General features: G+C 35.9%; 1 protein-coding gene across 10 annotated transcripts in view; it reads left to right on the top strand.

Moving 5' to 3' along the window:
* SUGCT (succinyl-CoA:glutarate-CoA transferase) overlaps positions 1-18519 on the top strand; it is a 750850-nt gene that overhangs the window by 108495 nt on the left and 623836 nt on the right. For all 10 annotated transcript variants that reach the window (XR_015553052.1, XR_015553125.1, XR_015553150.1 and 7 more), the window contains one exon: positions 15946-16089. Coding sequence is in view for 7 of the 10 variants with exons in the window: in XM_087435096.1 (XP_087291222.1) it covers positions 15946-16089 (144 nt within the window). In the remaining 3 variants the exon portion in view is untranslated. The remainder of the gene's footprint in view (positions 1-15945; positions 16090-18519) is intronic.

Below are 18519 nucleotides of genomic sequence, written 5' to 3'. Positions count from 1 at the left end.
GGTCTTCTCTCCCCCATCCTCTCAAGTCTTTCTTTTTCTTCCCTCCTTCTGGCATCCCATTTTGTCATGTTGTTGGCTTCTGACTTGTACTTTGTTGAGGTTGAGATGGAGGTGTATGGGTGAGGGATGGGTTGGGACTTTAAGTCTTTCAGGATGTGATGAAGAAAAATGATCTTCCTGTTCTAGTCTCTGGATGAAATATCTGAAGACCTTTCTCTTGTCAGTATTATCCAACACTAATAGCTTAAGTTTGGTGCATTACAGTGCTAACACTCTTTTCTCCATCTTATCAGGGATCTGTTTGACAGTAAGTAGCAGAGACTGATCTCATAACAAATGTACTCTTTCTTGCTTCTCTACCTTCACTGATAAGGGGACTTAACTACAGGATCCTTTCAAGTCTTAAAAGGATGTGATTTAGGTTGGAGGACTCCATAGTGTCACTGAGGCACATGGGGGGGTTGTGATGAGAGATTTTGTTATGCCTATTTATAGGTGAGAAAGTAAAAGCACCTTGAAGTAGAATCTACAACCTTGAGTTCTGTGTTTTAGCTGTCAAATGGAATTTCCCTTATAACGTTACTTTGTGAAAATTTATATGTGAATGTCGCTATAAGCATATTTTTAGCACCAATGAGTGGTTTGAGTAGATTGTGTATTTGAAACAGAAGGTTCAGATGCTGTGTAGTTCCAGAGTCTATGCTCATGAGGTGTGAAGACAGTGACTGTGGTGACTCTGTTCTTGTGCACCAAAACCCTTATTTGATCTGAATATACCATTTTTTGTTCTCCATGCTGCCCTTTGTACTTCTGCTAAAGATACTTTTTATACTATTTAGGGCTGCAAGTCATACTTATGGTGGTTTTCATAATCAAAATATCACCTTCATATTAAGAAACTTAATTTCCTGTTGATTTTTTCCCAAATTGATTTCATTTTTAATCTCTCCTCACCCAATCAATAATCAAAGTATATGAATTCAAATTTCTAAGCATCTTTTGAGTCCATCCATCTCCTCTTCTCTTTTGCTGATTGAGGTTCTCATCTTGTCTCTCTCTCCTGAACTGTTGCCAAATCTTATTGATGGATCTCCTAATGCCACACCAAGTATCGTATAAAAAGTCACATTTTTGCAGCCTTTTGCATTCATAGAGTGCTTTTATACACCTTTTCTTATTTAATTCTCATACCAACTGATGAGGTAGATTTTATCATTACCTGCATTTGACAACTGAGAAAAAGGTTACGCAGTTGGTAAATAGTGGAAGAATTCATATTTCAGAAGATAGATCATTAAAAAATTCATGTGCCCTATGGTAAAAACAAAATTTTCTGTAGATTACATTAGTATAACGAATGACTCAGTGTGAAATAAAAATATGACCTAGAGACATGGATACATTTTAGGATAATTTTTTATTTTGGAAATGAAGCGAACTACTTAAAAAAAAGTTTTAACATTTTTGTTGTTTTTTGAAGTAATTAGGCTGAGTAATATAACTAAAGAGAAAAATGCTTGGTGACTTTTCAAATTCATGCCTCTTTATTGAACATCTGCCAGAATTGATTTAAAGTTTTTTTATACTTTTTAACAAGATAAGATTTTGAATAACAACTTAGAAAAACACATACTTTTTCTTTCTCTCTTCCTCCTTTCTTTTCTTTCTTTTTAAAAATCTGTTTCACTTGGCAGACTCTGAAAGTAGTGAGAATAGGTATGGAGAAATGAATGAAAGTGTTAAACAGTCTTAAATTGTGTCTGGGAAATAATCTTTTTAAATTCTTAATTTATAATGTAGGAGATTGTGATGTACAGGAAACGAGAACACCTTTACGGGTAGCTGCTTGTTTTTTTTCTCCTTCTCTAGATTGCATTATTTTCTAAAAATAGAAACCACTAAAACATTTATGCCATTTCAAAACTGTCAAATTTTATTTTTTAATTCAGGTTTTACTTTTCAACTTTTTAATTTTGAAAGTTTTATACTTATCGAAAAGTTGCAAAAATAGTACAGAAATTTTCCTATACCCTTCACCCTGTGACATTTCTGCCGTTTCAAAATTGTCATATTTTATTTTTTAAAGAAATAACTCAGGTTCTGCTTTTCAAGTTTTAAATTTTGAAACAGCTTTATGCTTATAGAAAAGTTGCAAAAATAGTATAGAAAGTTCCTATACCCTTCATTCAGTTTCTTCTAATGTTAACGCTTTACAAGACCATAGTGCAATGATCAAAATTAAGAAGTAAACACTGGTACGATGCTATTAACTAAAGTCCACACTTTATTCAGATTTCACTACTTTTTCCACTAATGTTCAGGTTTTAGTTTTAATGAGTTTTTGAATACATGAATGAATGGAGGATGAGAAAGTATAAGAAAAGAACATTGAGCCAGTGAGAGTGGAGAAATACACAGTGAATATGGAAAGTGAGTAAAAGTGAAGACTCAATAATTTTATATTATACTTTGTCCTCTCACTATAACTGAGTCTTAAGTCTTAAGTAGAATCTTCCTTTTCTTGTGCCTTTGTTGGTGAGAGGCATACTTGTTTTAGTTTTACAGGAAAATCATCACAAATTGTTCTTGTGAAAGAGTTACGTAAATTTATTAAAAGAACTAAATAAATTTAAAACAGTTTCTGAATGGTCATAAAAAAATAAAAATCATTCTACTGTTAATTTCTAGAAAAATTTAGTTAAAATATAAATATTACTTGATTTCTAAAAGTCTACATATCATTTTAAATCTACTTCTTCCAATAAATTATGATGAAATTTTAGGGCAGATTGTTTAACAATGTCAGTGAATTACCCATTTTTCCTCAAATATATTTTTACTAAGGATTCTGAGTGATGGATTGTTATACCCATTGACGTAAAGAGGTAGTACCATTCCATTTATCCCAGATTTGAGGAGAAGGGACACACTGTTTTGTATCGTCATGGCAGTAGGGCTCCACTGGAGCTCTAGATGTGGAATGGAGGTTTCCTACCTTGAATCTGCACAGCCCATTCTCTGATTCTGTCTGGTTGTACCCAGGAACATGTAGTCACTTCACAGCCACAATGTGGTTCTCTGTGGGGTTTCCTGCTCACTAAATGGTAATTTATTTTCACTTCCTTATTCCTCTGGCATGCTGACAACACTTAGATGACAGGAATATGACTATGAGGGATTTCTAAAGTATTAACATAGTCACCCCTGGATTGTACTAGAAAATGAATAGTATGTCTCCTTTAGTTATTGCTGCCAAACAGCCTTGAATGAAATGTAACTTCTAGAGTTTCCACTAAAGGCATATTCTTTAGTAGATCTTTAAAAATATTTTTTTTTTTTTTTTTTTAAAGATTTTATTTATTCAGTTTTTTCCCCCCAAAGCCCCAGTAGATAGTTGTATGTCATAGGTTCACATCCTTCTAGTTGCTGTACGTGGGACTCGGCCTCACGTTGGACGGAGAAGCGGTGCCTCGGGGCGCTCCCGGGATCCGAACCCGGGCCGCCAGCATCAGAGCGCGCACACTTAACCGCTAAGCCACGGAGCCGGCCCCTAAAAATATTTTTTATATTTAGTTTTATTTTTACTTATTTCTATTTTTCTGCTTTGTTTAATTACCAGCATTATAATGGTATTTAAAAAAATAAAACAGCTTTATAGAGATATAATTCGTTTACTATACAATTCATCCATTTAGTGTACAATTCAATGGTTTTTATTATACTCACAGAGTTGTGCAAGCATCACCACAATTAGTTTTAGAATATTTTCATCACCCCAAAAAGAAACCCCAGGCTGATTAGCAGCACTCCCTATTCCTACTTCCTCCTAGCCCCTGGTTCTACTTTTTGTCTATATGGATTTGTCTATTCTGGACTTTTCATAAAAGTAGCGTCATATAATATGTGGCCTTTTGTGACTGGCTTCTCTCACTTAGCATAATGTTTTCAAAGTTTTTTCATGTTTTAGCATGTATCAGTGCTTCATTTCTTTTCGTTGCCTAAAATATTCCATTGTATGGCTATACCACACTTTATACATTTTATCAGTTGATGAACATTTGGGTTACTTCCACTCTTAGGTTGTTTCTGCTATGAAAATTTGTGTATAAGCTTTGTGAGGACATATGTTTTCACTCTCTTGAGTATATACCTAGAAGTGGAATTTCTGGGTCATATGGTAACTCTGTGTTTAAGTTTTTGAGGAACTCCCAGACTTGTTTTCCACAGTGACTGCACCATTTTACAATCCCACTAGCAGTGTTTAAGAGTTTTGATTTTTCCACATCCTTGCTAACACTTAATTATTTCTCTTTTTCATGATAGCCATTCTAGTGGGTGTGATGTGGTTTTTATTTGCATTTCTCTAATGAATAATGATGTTGAGCATCTTTCAATGTGCTTATTGGTCATTTGTCTATCTTCTTTGGAGAAATGTGTATTTAAACCCTCTGCTCATTTTTAAATTCGGTTGTCTTTTTATCATTGAGTTGTAAGCTCACTGTGGTTTTCATTTGCATTTCTCTGATGGCTAATGATGTTGAGCATCTTTTCCTGGGCTTAATGACCATTTGTAGATCTACTTTGGAAAAATGTCTATTCAGATTCTTTGCCTATTTAAAAAAAATGGGTCGTCTTCTTATTATTGAGTTATAAATGTTGTTTATAAATTTTGGTTATAAGTTCCCTATTAGATATGTGATTTGCAAAAATTTTCTCCCATTTTTTTGGTTGTCTGTTCATTTTTGTGATAGTTTCCTTTGAAACACACATTTTTAATTTTAATGATGTCTCATTTATCTATTTTTTCTTTTCTTGCTCTATTTCATGTCATATTTAAGAAATCATTGCCACATTAAAGATCAGGAGGGTTTACTCCTATATTTTCTTCTGTTTTATAGTATTAGCTCTTATGTTTAGGTCTGTGGACCCATTTAGAGGAAATTTGTATATGTAGTGTGAGGAGGGGTCCAACTTCATTCTTTTGCATTCTTTTTACCATTTTTTGAAAAGATTGTTCTTTCCCCATTGATTTATCTTGGTATGCTTGTCAAAAACGAATTGAAAGTAAATCTGAGAATTTCCGTTGTCTGTATATCTGCCTTATGCCAATACCCTGCGTTGTCTTGTTTATAGTACCTTTGTAGTAAGTTTTGAAATTGGGAAATATGAGTCTTCCAACTTTGTTCTTCTTTTTCTAGATTGTTTTGGCTATTGTTTGTCCCAGAAATTTGCATGTGAATTTTAGAATCAGATTTTATTTCTGCAAAAAAAGGCACCTAGGATTTTGGTAGGTGAAATTGCACTGAATCTGTAGATCAATTTAGGGAGTATTGCCATATTAACAATATTAAGTGTTTTGATTCGTAACAGTGGGATGTCCTTCCATTTATGTAGGTCTTCTTTAATGTCTTTCAACAATATTTTATAGTTTTCAGAGTATAGGCTTGCACTTCTTTTGTTAAATTTATTCCTGAGTATTTTATTCTTTTTGATGCTATTGTAAATGGAATTGCTTCTTAATTTCATTTTTGGTTTGTTTATTGTTACTGTGTAGAAATACAATTGTTTTTTGTATGTTGCCTTGTGTCTTGCAAACTTGTTGAACTAATATATTAGTTATAGTAGTTTTTTAGTGGATTCCTTAGGAATTTCTATATACAAAATTATGTCATCTGCAAATATAATTTTACTTTTTTCTTTCCAGTCTAGATTTCTTTTATTTCTTTTTCTCCCCTAATTGCACTGACTAAAACTTCCAGTATAATGTCGAACTGAAGTGATGAGGACAGACATTCTTGTTTTGTTCCTGATATTAGGGGGAAAGCATTCAGTCTTTCACCTTTAACTATGATGTTAGTTAAAATCCTTTTCATATATTGGTGGATTCAGTTTGCTATTAGTTTGTTGAGGATTTTTTTGTCTTCACATTCATAAGAGATATTGAGGTGTAATTTTATTTTCTTTTGATGCCTTTGTGTGACTTGACCTCAGTATATTACTGGCTTCATAGAATGAGTTGAGAAGTAGTCTCTCCTCTTTCAGTTGTTGGAAGCATTTGTAAAGAATTAGCATTAATTCTTCTTTAAATACTTGGTCGAATTCATCAGTGAAGCTTTTTTCTGTTTGAAGCTTTGTGATTACTAATTCAGTTTCTTGAATTGTCATATGTCTATTCAGTTTTTCTATTTATTCTTTAGTCAGTTTAAGTAGTTTGTGCCTTTTTAGGAATTTATCTGTTTCATCTAGATTATCTAATTTGTTGGCATACAATTATTCATTGTATTCCCTTATAATCCTTTTTATTTCTGTAAGGTCATTAATGATGTTCCTTCTTTCCTTCCTGATTTTAGTAATTGAATCTTCTCTTTTTATTTTCTTGGAAAGGTTAGGTAAAGGTTTGTCAGTTTTGTAAAGGTAAAGGTTTGATCTCTTCAAATAGCCAACTTTTTGTTTTGTTGATTTTCTCTATTGGACTTCTATTCTCTAGAATTCTCTTCTATTCTCTATTCATTATTTTCTGCGCTAGTCTGTATTATTTCCTTCCTTTTGCTTGCTTTGGGTTTAGTTTGCTTTTCTTTTTCCAGTGTTTTATGGTGGAAGGCTAGGTTATTGATTTGAGATCTTTCTTCTTTTTTAATATAGGTATTTACAGCTTTAAATTTTCCTCAAATACTGCTTTAGCTGCATTCCATAAATTTTGGTATATTGTGCCTTTATTTTCATTCATCTTGAAGTATTTTCTAATTTATTATGTAACTCATTGGTGTTTTGGGAGTATGTTGTTTACTGTCCACATATTTTTGAATTTCCCAAATATGCCTCTGTTATTGATTCTAATTTTATTCCAGTGTGATCTGAGAACATATTTTGTGCAGACTTATTCCTTTAAAGTTTATTTTAGGTTGTTTTATGACCTAGGATATGGTCTGTCTTAGAAAATGTTCCATGTGCACTTACAAATGTGCACTTTGTTATGGTTGGATGCAGTGTTTTATAGATATCTCTTAGGTATACTTGGTTTATGGTGTTGTTTAAGTCTTTTTTTTTTGATCATCTCTCTAGGCGTTCTATTCACTATTCATATTTGAAGATTGAAGTCTCCTAATATTATTCCTGAAGTGTCTGTTTCTCCCTTCAAATCTGTCACTTTTTGGCTTTTTGTATTTTGGCATCTCTATTGTTGGGTGCGTATGTGCTTATAATTGTTATATCTTCCCGATGCATTGACCTCGTTTTCATTATAAAATCTATCTTTTTCTCTAACAACATTTTTTGTTTTCAAGTCTATTTTGTCTGATGTTAATATAGCCACTTCAGCATTCTTATGGCTGCTCTTTGCATGATATATCTTTCCCCATGCTTTCATCTTCAGCCTATTTGTATCTTTGAATCTAAAGTGTTAACAAGCCACTTTCAGTTAGTGTTTCACTGAAATTATTTGGCACAAATGCTCATTTTTAACAGTGACAATATTGTCTCTAATGTATGAGTGACAATGTTTCTTTTATTTTATTTTTTAATTTTGTATTTATTGCAGTAACATTGGTTTATAACATTGTATAAATTTCAGGTGTACATCATTATACTTCTTTTTCTGCATAGATTACATCATGTTCACCACCCAAATACTAATTACAACCCATCACCACACACATGTGCCGAATTATCCCTTTTGCCCTCCCGCCTCCCCCCTTCCCCTCTGGTAACCACCAATCCAATCTCTGTCTTTATGTGTCTGTTTATTGTTGTTATTATCTACTACTTAATGAAGGAAATCATTCGGTATTTGACCTTCTCCCTCTGACTTATTTTGCTTTGCATAATACCCTCAATGTCCATCCACGTTGTCACAAATCGCTGGATTTCATCGTTTCTTATGGCTAAGTAGTATTCCATTGTGTATATATACCACATCTTCTTTATTCATTCGTCCCTTGATGGGCACTTAGGTTGCTTCCAAGTCTTGGCTATTGTGAATAACGCTGCAGTGAACACAGGGGTGCATGTATCTTTATGCAATGGTGTTTTCAAGTTCTTTGGATAAATACCCAGCAGTGGAATAGCTGGGTCATATGGTAGTTCTATCCTTGATTTTTTGAGGAATCTCCATACTGTTTTCCATAGTGGCTGCACCAGTTTGCACTGCCCCCAGCAGTGTATGAGAGTTCCCTTCTCTCCACATCCTCTCCAACACATGTTGTTTCCTGTCTTGTTAATTATAGCCATTCTGATGTGTGTGTGGTGATATCTCATTGTAGTTTTGATTTGCATTTCCCTGATAGTTAATGATTTTGAACATCTTTTCATGTGTCTGTTGGCCATCTGTATATCTTCTTTGGAGAAATGTCTGTTCCCATTTGTTTATTTTTTCTATTGTTTCTCTTTCCTGGTCAGACATGGTGCTTGAAAATATGTTGCTAAGACCGATGTCGAAGAGCATACTGCCTATGTTTTCTTCTAGAAGTTTCACAGTTTCAGGTCTTACATTCAAGTCTTTAATCCATTTGGAGTTAATTTTTGTGTATGGTGTAAGGTAAGGGTCTACTTTCATTTATTTGCACGAGGCTATCCAGTTTTCCCAACACCATTTGTTGAAGAGACATTCTTTTCTCCATTGTATGTTCTTGGCTCCTTTGTCAAAGATTAGCTGTCCATAGATGTGTGGGTTTATTTCTGGGCTTTTGATTCTATTCCATTGATCTGTGTGTCTGTTTTTGTGCCAGTACCATGCTGTTTTGGTTACTATAGCTTTGTAGTATATTTTGAAATCAGGGAGTGTGATACCTCCAGCTTTGTTCTTTTTTCTCAGGATTCCTTTACCTATTTGGAGTCTTTTGTTGTTCCATATAAATTTTAGGATTCTTTGTTCTATTTCTGTGAAAAATGTTGTTGGAACTTTGATAGGGATTGCATTGAATCTATAGATTGCTTTAGGAAGTATGGACATCTTAACTATGTTAATTCTTCCAATCCAAGAGCACGGAATATCTTTTCATTTCTTTCTGTCTTCTTCAATTTCTTTCAGCAATGTTTTATAGTTTTCTGTGTACAGCTCTTTCACGTCTTTGGTTAAGTTTATTCCTAGGTATTTTATTCTTTTTGTTGCAATTGTAAATGGGATGGTATTCTTAATTTCTCTTTCTGCTACTTCATTGTTAGTGTATAGAAATGCAACTGAATTTTGTATGTTGATTTTGTATCCTGCAACTTTACCATATTCGTTTATTACTTCTAAAAGTTTTCTGGTGGATTCTTTAGGGTTTTCTATATATAAAATCATGTCATCTGCAAATAGTGACAGTTTCACTTCTTCCTTTCCAATTTGGATCCCTTTTATTTCTTTCTCTTGTCTGATTGCTCTGGCTAGGACTTCCAGTACTATGTTAAATAGGAGTGGTGACAGTGGGCATCCTTGTCTGGTTCCTGTTCTTAGAGGGATAGCTTTCAGTTTTTCACCATTGAGGATGATATTAGCTGTGGGTTTCTCATATATGGTCTTTATTATGTTGAGGTACTTTCCTTCTATACCCATTTTATTCAGAGTTTTTATCATAAATGGATGCTGTATCTTGTCAAATGCTTTCTCTGCATCTATTGAGATGATCATGTGATTTTTATTCTTCATTTTATTAATGTGGTGTATCACGTTGATTGATTTGTGAATGTTAAACCATCCCTGCATACCTGGAATAAATCCCACTTGATCATGGTGTATAATCTTTTTAACGTATTGTTGTATGCGATTTGCTAGTATTTTGTTGAGGATTTTTGCATCGATGTTCATCAGTGATATTGGCCTGTAATTTTCCTTTTTTGTGTTGTCCTTGTCTGGTTTTGGTATCAGGGTCATGTCGGCTTCGTAGAATGAGTTAGGGAGCTTCCCCCCCTCCTCAATTTTTTGGAAGAGTTTGAGAACGATAGGTATTAAGTCTTCTTTGAATGTTTGGTAGAATGCAGCAGGGAAGCCATCTGGTCCTGGACTTTTTTTTGGGGGGAGGTTTTTGATTTCTGTTTTGATCTCCTTACTGGTGATTGGTCTATTCAAATTCTCTACTTCTTCTTGATCCAGTTTTGGAAGGTTGTATGATTCTAAGAATTTATCCATTTCTTCCAGATTGTCGAATTGGTTGGCATATAGCTTTTCATAGTATTCTCTTATAATCTTTTGTATTTCTCAGGTGTCTGTTGTAATTTCTCCTCTTTTATTTCTGATTTTACTTATTAGTGCCTTCTCTCTTTTTTTCTTGGTGATTCTAGCTAAAGGTTTGTCAATTTTGTTGATCTTTTCAAAGAACCAGCTCTTGGTTTTATTAATTTTTTCTATTGTTTTTTTGGTCTCTATTTCATTTATTTCTGCTCTGATTTTTATTATTTCCTTTCTTCTACTGATTTTGGGCTTTGTTTGTTCTTCTTTTTCCAGTTCCTTTAGGTGCATTGTTAGATTGTTTATTTCAGATTTTTCTTGTTTATTGATATAGGCCTGTATTGCTATAAACTTCCCTCTTAGAACCGCTTTTGCTGTATCCCTTAAATTCTGGCATGTCGTATTTTCATTTTCATTTGTCTCCAGGTATTTTTTGATTTCTTCTTTGGTTTCTTCGTTGACCCAGTCATTTTTCAGTAGCATTTTGTTTAATCTCCACGTATTTGTGGCTTTTCTGATTTTCTTCCTATAGTTGATTCCTAGTTTCATACCGTTGTGGTCAGAAAAGATACTTGGTATTATTTCAGTCTTGTTAAATTTATGGAGACTTGTTTTGTCGCCTCATATGTGATCAATCCTGGAGAATGTTCCATGCGCATTTGAAAAGAACGTGTATTCTTCGTTTTTTGGATGGAATGCTCTGTATATATCTACTAGGTCCATCTGTTCTAGTGTGTCATTTAAGGCCAATGTTTCCTTATTAATCATCTGTTTGGATGATCTATCCATTGATGTAAGTGGAGTGTTAAAGTCCCCTACCATTATTGTGTTACTGTCTATTTCTGTTTTTATGTCTGTTAATAATTGCTTTATATATTTAGGTGCACCTACATTGGGTGCGTAGATATTTACAAGTGTTATATCCTCTTGTTGGATTGTTCCCTTGATCATTATGTAATGCCCTTCTTTGTCTCTTTTTACAGTTTTTGTTTTAAAGTCTATTTTGTCTGATATGAGTACTGCTACCCCAGCTTTCTTTTCATTGCCATTTGCGTGGAGTATCTTTTTCCATCCCTTCACTTTCAGTTTGTGAGTGTCTTTAGGTCTGAAGTGTGTCTCTTGTATGCAGTATATATATGGGTCTTGTTTTTTTATCCATTCAGCCACCCTATGCCTTTTAATTGGAGCATTTAGTGCCTTGACATTTAAAGTAGCTATTGATAAGTATGTACTTACTGCCATTTTTTAAGTTTTTTTTTTTTTTCTCAGTGTTTTAGTAGTCCTTCTCTGTTCCTTTCTTCTTCTATACAGAATTGATGGTCTCTTTAGTTTGACCTCTGTCTGAAAGCTCTACTCTTTAACTCCCCTCCTCCCTCCTTTTATGTTTTTGATATCATATCTAACCTCTTTTTTGTGCGTTTGTATCCATTACGTTCTTATCGTGGAAATAGATAATTTTTCCTATTTGTGGTCTTCTCTTTTTCCCTTAAATCATTTTACATCCCTTTAACATTTCTTGTAGCACTGGTTTCTTGGTGACAAACTCCTTTAATTTTTGCTTGTCTTGGAAATTTTTGATTTCTCCTTCCATTTTGAATGATAACCTTGCTGGGTAGAGTATTCTTGACTGTACGTTTTTTCCTTTTAGCACTTTAAATATATCGTGCTACTCTCTTCTAGCCTGTCAGGTTTCTGCTGAGAAGTCAGCTGATAGCCTTATGGGGTTTCCTTTGTATGTAACTTGACTTTCTCTTGTGGCTTTTAGGATTCTCTCTTTATCTTTAATTCTGGACATTTTGATTATGATGTGTCTTGGTGTGGGCCTCTTTGGGTTCATCTTGTTTGGGGCTCTCTGTACTTCCTGTACCTGGATGTCTGTTTCCTTCCTTAGGTCAGGGAAGTTTTCATCTGTTATTTCTTGAAATTAGATTTTCTGCCCCTTTGTCTAGCTCTTCTCCTTCCAGGACACCTATAACACGGATGTTAGTGTGCTTGATGTTGTCCCAGAGGTCCCTTAGACTGTCCTCGCTCTTTTTAATTCTTTTCTCTTTTACCTGTTCAGCTTGGGTAATTTCTTCTAGTCTTTCGTCCAGCTCACAGATCCGTTCTTCTGTATCCTCTACTCTGCTTTTGAGTCCCTCTAATGAATTTTTCATTTCCAGTATTGTATTCTTCATTTCTGATTGTTTCTTTTTTATATCTTCCATTTCTTTGTTGACATTCTCACTGAGTTCATCTATTCTTCTCCCTAGATCAGTGAGCATCCTTAACACTCTTTGTTTGAACTCTTTGTCAGGTAGGTTGCTCATTTCTGTTTCACTTAGTTCCTTTTCTGGGGTTTTGTCTTGTTCCCTTACTTGGAATGTATTCCTTTGCCTCCTCATTTTGCCTCTTTCCGTGTTCTTGTGTCTACGTATTAGGTAGGTCAGCTACGTCTCCTGCTCTTGGATAGGTGACCTATGTAAGTGATGGCTTAGGAGGCCTGCAGTGTGCTTCCCTCAGTTCTCAATGTTCCAGGGGTGACCCGTATGTGGGCTACGTGTGTCCTTCTGTTGTGGCCTGTTTGCTCTCCCTGTAGGTGCCCAGGGAGGCCGAGTTATGCTCCTGGCCAGCTGTTGTAATGCTCAGCTGCTTGTAGTTGTTGTGGGCCCTTCAGTCTCTTTATCAGGTGTGGGGAGCCCCAGCAAAGTTGGCTGCAAGTTCTAATACCACATTTGTGTTGCAGTATTTCTTTTAAGTGAGTAGGCCCCCAGTGTGGCAGGTTGTTAGGCTCAGGGCCTTACAATTGCTATAAGCCTCCAGCCTTTAGGTCTCTTTTCAGCTCTCTGAGGATTGCAGCTAGGTGGGGCTGGCCTCAGGCTCGGGAGCACCCAATTGTTTCAGGCTTTGGGAGGTGGAGCAAACCTCTTATGTTGGTCTTTGAGAAGCACAAGTCTTCTGCAGCTGACAAGCCCTGCTGCCCACAGGTCCACACACACAGTCAACACATTCCTGCCCCGTGTGCATGCCCCAACCTCCGAAGTGGACCCGGTCTCTCCATGGCAGGAACCCCACACACTCCATCACAACCCCACACTCTCCACCCGCATCTTGTGCATGTCCTGCCCTGCTGAAGTCGGCTCAGTTGCCAGGCAGCAGAAAATCCAGTCACCAATCTATCGAGGCCCACACATTGCCTGAGGGCTTGTTCTTGGGTGGGGCCAGTGTCTAGGGTGGGCTGCTCGCCCTGGCTGAGCTGGATTAAATCCTTGCTCTAGTGGGTGGGGCAGACCTGGGCTAGCAGGCCTCAGGGAGAACTCCAATGGCGTCTGTGTCAGCGCGCCCACACCAGGGCAAAACAATGGCTGCCGCCAAGGTCCCAGTCCCTGAAGAGGTCTCACCTCTCCTCAAGATGCACTCAGGGCCTATTAGGTGAGTCTCTTTTCACCACAGCACTGTGCACCTTTCTTTCTGGTGATTTTAGGTTGCTTTCTGAAACGGGTGAGTTTGTGTGTGGGCCCTTTAAGAGCCAGTTTTAATTTCTTTGTGAACTGGGTTTTCTGGGGGTATTCCCCAATGTTTTAGTAGCAGGCAACGTCAGATATTATGCCACTCGTCTCGATTGTGCTGGGTCCACAAAATGCGCCCAGCGGGAGCGCTCCCCGGCTCAGGGCCCCCCTCCTCCAGGGTGTTGCGTATCTGTGGGCTATGTTTAATGTTCCTGCATCGCACATTATTATTCTCGATAATGTAATGATGATTTTAGAATATTAATCATGCATAGTCTCCCTTTTTCAGAAAATTTTATAATATAAAAGATTTATTGTCTTATTTATTCCTATTGATCTGAGAAGTATAGCAGATAAAATATGACTATATTCATATTATAGTGAGGAGGACATATCTATAAACTTAAGTTTGAACTTGTCTCTGACTTTTAATTCATTAAATAATCTTAAATCTCAATGACAAAATTAATTTTTTTTTTTTGGTGAGGAAGATCTGGCCTGAGCTAACATCCCTTGCCAATCTTCCTCTTTTTGCTGAGGAGGATTGGCCCTGAGCTAACATCCGTGCCCATCTTCCTCTATTTTTTATATGGGATGCCGCCACAGCATGGCTTGATGAGTGGTGCGTAGGTCCGTGCCCAAGATTCGAACCTGCAAATCCTGGGCTGCCGAAGCCAAGCATGAGAACTTAACCATTACACCACTGGGCGGGCCTCGACGAAATTAATTTTAAGTTTACTGATTCAAGCCGTTACATTACAAGTTTTGCCAATAGTAATAGTTAGAAGGCTGCCAGAAGTTTCCAATTTGAAATTGTGTTGAAAAGCAGGGAAAAATGTTTAGTTACTACATAGTCTCACTTACTTGCTTTTTAACATTATTTAGCTTTCTTGTAAGATGATTAACATAGCTTATGTATGTGCTGCAGAAAAGGAAAAATTAGCTTCTGAAGATGATTATACAGCAGCTGGAATGAATGAATAAGGAAGTGAATGAGTGAATGCATCAATAAGATGAAATGTGAAATGTAGTTCTTTTAAGTATTCTGTGCAATGAAAGCCTTAGGAGAATTCAAGATAATGAAAAATAGGAACTGTCTGATACAACAATGCCTGCTAATAATGTTGATGATAATTGGATAGCTAACTTTTATAGGGTACTTATTGTTTGCTCAGCACTGTTCTAATATCTTTACGTATTAGATATTAAGGATTGGATTGTCAAAGGGGACTGACATGAATTGGAGCTGTTAATCAGTATCAATATTTACTCGTAATTTCAAGGTGTAAGCCATCAAAAAGCACAGGAAAAGCAGAGAGGGCCGGCCCCGTGGCTTGGCGGTTGAGTGCGCTGCGCTCTGCTGCTGGTGGCCCGGGTTCGGAACCCCGGGCACGCACCGACGCACCGCTTCTCCGGCCATGCTGAGGCCGCGTCCCACATACAGCGACTAGAAGAATGTGAAACTATGACCTACAACTATCTACTGGGGCTTTGGGGGGGGGGGGGAAGCACAGGAAAAGCAGAGAGACGTCCCAGACGTTGAGAGAGGCCCCCAGAGCCTTTCTGCTCACAATAGACAAAACTCTCAATTCCAGAGCAGTAGATAAGATCTCTGATGAAGTACGTGGATCACCTCATATAACAGGGAAAATTACGGGCTGTGAAACATCTCCATTTTATATCCAGATAGTGGCACAGCTCATGCCCCATGTCCTATAAATGTATAGATTCTAGGTTTGTTTACCCTAGTAATTCTAAACCAGGAATATCCTGCTAAAAGCCTTCTATGTATAAGTACTCTTTTTTTTTTAAAGCAAATACCGTAGTTATTAGTAATATTTATTATCATGCTTATAAGGAGATTAGACCAGGTCTTCTGCCTTCTTCTTACCTGAGAGAGCCTCCTAACCAACAGGAAAAAAAAAAAAACTGCTTTAACTCTTTCTTTTCCAACAGATTAACTCATTTAAATTCAAATTCAATTATTTACTTTTTTTGTACCAACAAGGTAAAATATATTAAGAAGGAACTTCAGACATGTTTTTAAAAATCTTTTATTTCATTTGGTTTGGTTTAGTTTTGTTGGTAGGAGGTGGAATGAGAAATATGGTAAATGTACAGTTAATATAAATATATTCTCACCACCAAGAGATATCCACAATAGCAATTCCTTGTATTTCTTTCATGTGTGTTTGTGTATGTGCATGTCATATACAATTCTTTCTTATATTTGACCTCAGAATATTTGAGAAATAATATGATAGTTTTAATTTTCAATTTTCTCTGTTTTTCTCAACCCAACCCTCAAATCAGGATGGAGATCCAGTTCGTCCAGGAGTGGCCATGACTGATCTTGCCACTGGCCTATATGCATATGGAGCCATTATGGCTGGATTGATACAAAGATATAAAACTGGAAAAGGACTCTTCATTGATTGTAACCTACTGTCATCTCAGGTACCAATCCAAATAACGTTTTATATATTGGTGTGAAAACATGTATCTGGGTTATGCTCTTTCATATCAAATCCTATGGTTGGTTGTGCAAAAAACAAAACAAACCAAAACAACAGAAAAACTACAAACGACAGCAGCAAATGCTGTGCTGTTTTGGTGTACTAAATTGTTATCATATTAAAATAAATGGACTCTGAAGATTTTGTCATGTTATAGACATGGCTGTTGAACCAGAATTTTAAAGATTGTTTTTATTAGAATAGGTCTATTACTACTTCTGAGACAAGAGTACAGATGTTTCTATTTTCTTGTCACGTGAGCTCTGTAACTTCTTTTTACCAGAGTTAGTATCTTCATCTTTTGTATGCTATGAACTCTTTGGATAGTCTGGTGAAGTCTGTGGACCTTTCTTCAGAATTATTTTTTTAAATGCATAAAATGAGATACTTAGGATTACAAAGGAAGCCAATTATTTTGAAATGTAGTTATTTCAATGTAAAAACCAATTTTGTTTTATAATAACATATATGATTTTTTACTAATACTTTAAACCACAAGATCTATCAGTGGGTCCAATAACTATTGCAATTTTGAGGTAGTATTGAGCATAAATGATATCTACAATAACTATCAGATGATATGAAAATATGTATAATATTGATTGATGATCAAATCATAGGTCCTGCTAATGCTCCTGTGGCTTGTTGCCTACATTCATAATTGAAGAAAATGCTAAATTTTAGTTAAGAGCTTGATGAAAATAAAGATATAATTTTTTTCCATTCAAATTAATTAGTTCCCAGAATTCTTTCCATAGACTTCAGATTAATAACGCCTGGTTTAGACAGTTATCAATTATGTTATGCTGAATACTAAACTGGTCTAATGAAAGGGTTAACTCACTCCCAAATTAACATTTTGCTTCCTTTTTACTGGATCAGACCCAGATGCTGTACCATATGTGGACGTTGATTCTGAATAGATAATTTTTCAGAGATAGAAAAAAAGAAAATATCTAATCTGTGCAAGGAGACATTTTAGTGTGGGAAAAATTACTTTATAGACAGAGACCTCAGTTGGGAATTTCAGATTTAAATGGCATACATGGGAAAATAATAAACTTAGAACACTACTTGGGAGAATTTTTTCTCTTAGAGAAAATTAAGGAGGTGTTCAGGGGTAAAAAAACATCAATATGGTTGAAGGTGAAATACTACATATGGGTTTTCAACCCTAGCTTTGAGTCACAGTCAGAATTTTAATGGTTATATAAAAGGGTAAAAGAACTCTCTCCAAATGAATGATCTAGCTCCTTAACAGAGAAACAAAGATGTTAGTTATGGGAAGAAGCTGAAAGTCTTTTCTACTCTTCCCTGATTTTATAGCTGTAAGGAACTTGAGGTAGGTTAAGTGACTGGCTAAAAGTTGTACATCCAACAAGTATGGAAACCATGAAGGTTTCATGGATGTGTGACCTGTGCAGTCAGAGGGGGCCCTAGGCTTAGTTTAAAAGCTCTGCTGTCACTGCTTTGAAATGCTTCATAATTTTTTTACAAGAGGCCCTACATTTTTCATTTTGCACTAGTACTCACAAATTATGTAGGTGGTCCTGGATTTGGGATCCACTTAGGTCTCCTGATCTCTACCTAGACTGCTTTACTTACAATATGTCAATGATTAATTAATTAGCTTTGGAAAAAATTCTCTTTTAGAGTATTATAGACTTTAATGTCTTCTGGCACTCAACACAGTAATTCACAATGTGAAGGTGTGTGGTTCCCTGGGGTTGGGGGCGGAAGTGGGTGGAATCACTGGTAGGGCTGTTTCAAAGTGAGGGATACAGTAAGTGCAAACTCATGCATACATACACACATACATACATTCCAGCCATTTTGGGTGTGTGTCTATATTTATTGTTCTTGTTGCTCCTTGAGATGGTAAGTTCTGTGAGTGCAGGAATAATGTTTGTTCTTGCTTATAGTGGTATCCTCAAAGCCCAGCCCAGTATTTGTCAAATGGCAGGCTCTCCCAATCTCTTGAGATCAATTGGAGAACCACTGTTCCAATGGGTATGTTTCATAGCCCTTATGTTTGCTAGGGAAAGTTAGAAAAAGGTAGAAAACCATTGACTTAGGATAAGTACTTGATAAAAACAACTAATGATGAGATGATTTGCTTTTGGCAAATATGGTAGCAGTGATTTAGCCTATTGTGTCGTAGCTAATCTAGTCAAAGTTTGCTAAAATTATAGTGTAGTTAAGACTCATTAACTGCTTTTTTTAAATTTAGGTATAATTGACATATAACATATATTGGTTTCAGGTGTACAACATAATGATTCAATATTTGTATGTATTGTGAAATGCTCACCACAATAAGTCTAGTTATCTGTCACCATGCATAATTACAAATTTCTTTTTCTTGCAGTGA

The sequence above is a fragment of the Ceratotherium simum genome, chromosome 1, assembly GCF_057802395.1.
Source record: "Ceratotherium simum simum isolate JZ-2026a chromosome 1, ASM5780239v1, whole genome shotgun sequence".
Taxonomy (NCBI): domain Eukaryota; kingdom Metazoa; phylum Chordata; class Mammalia; order Perissodactyla; family Rhinocerotidae; genus Ceratotherium; species Ceratotherium simum.
Note: the sequence above shows the minus strand (reverse complement) of the source record. Positions and strands in the feature narration are given on the sequence as shown.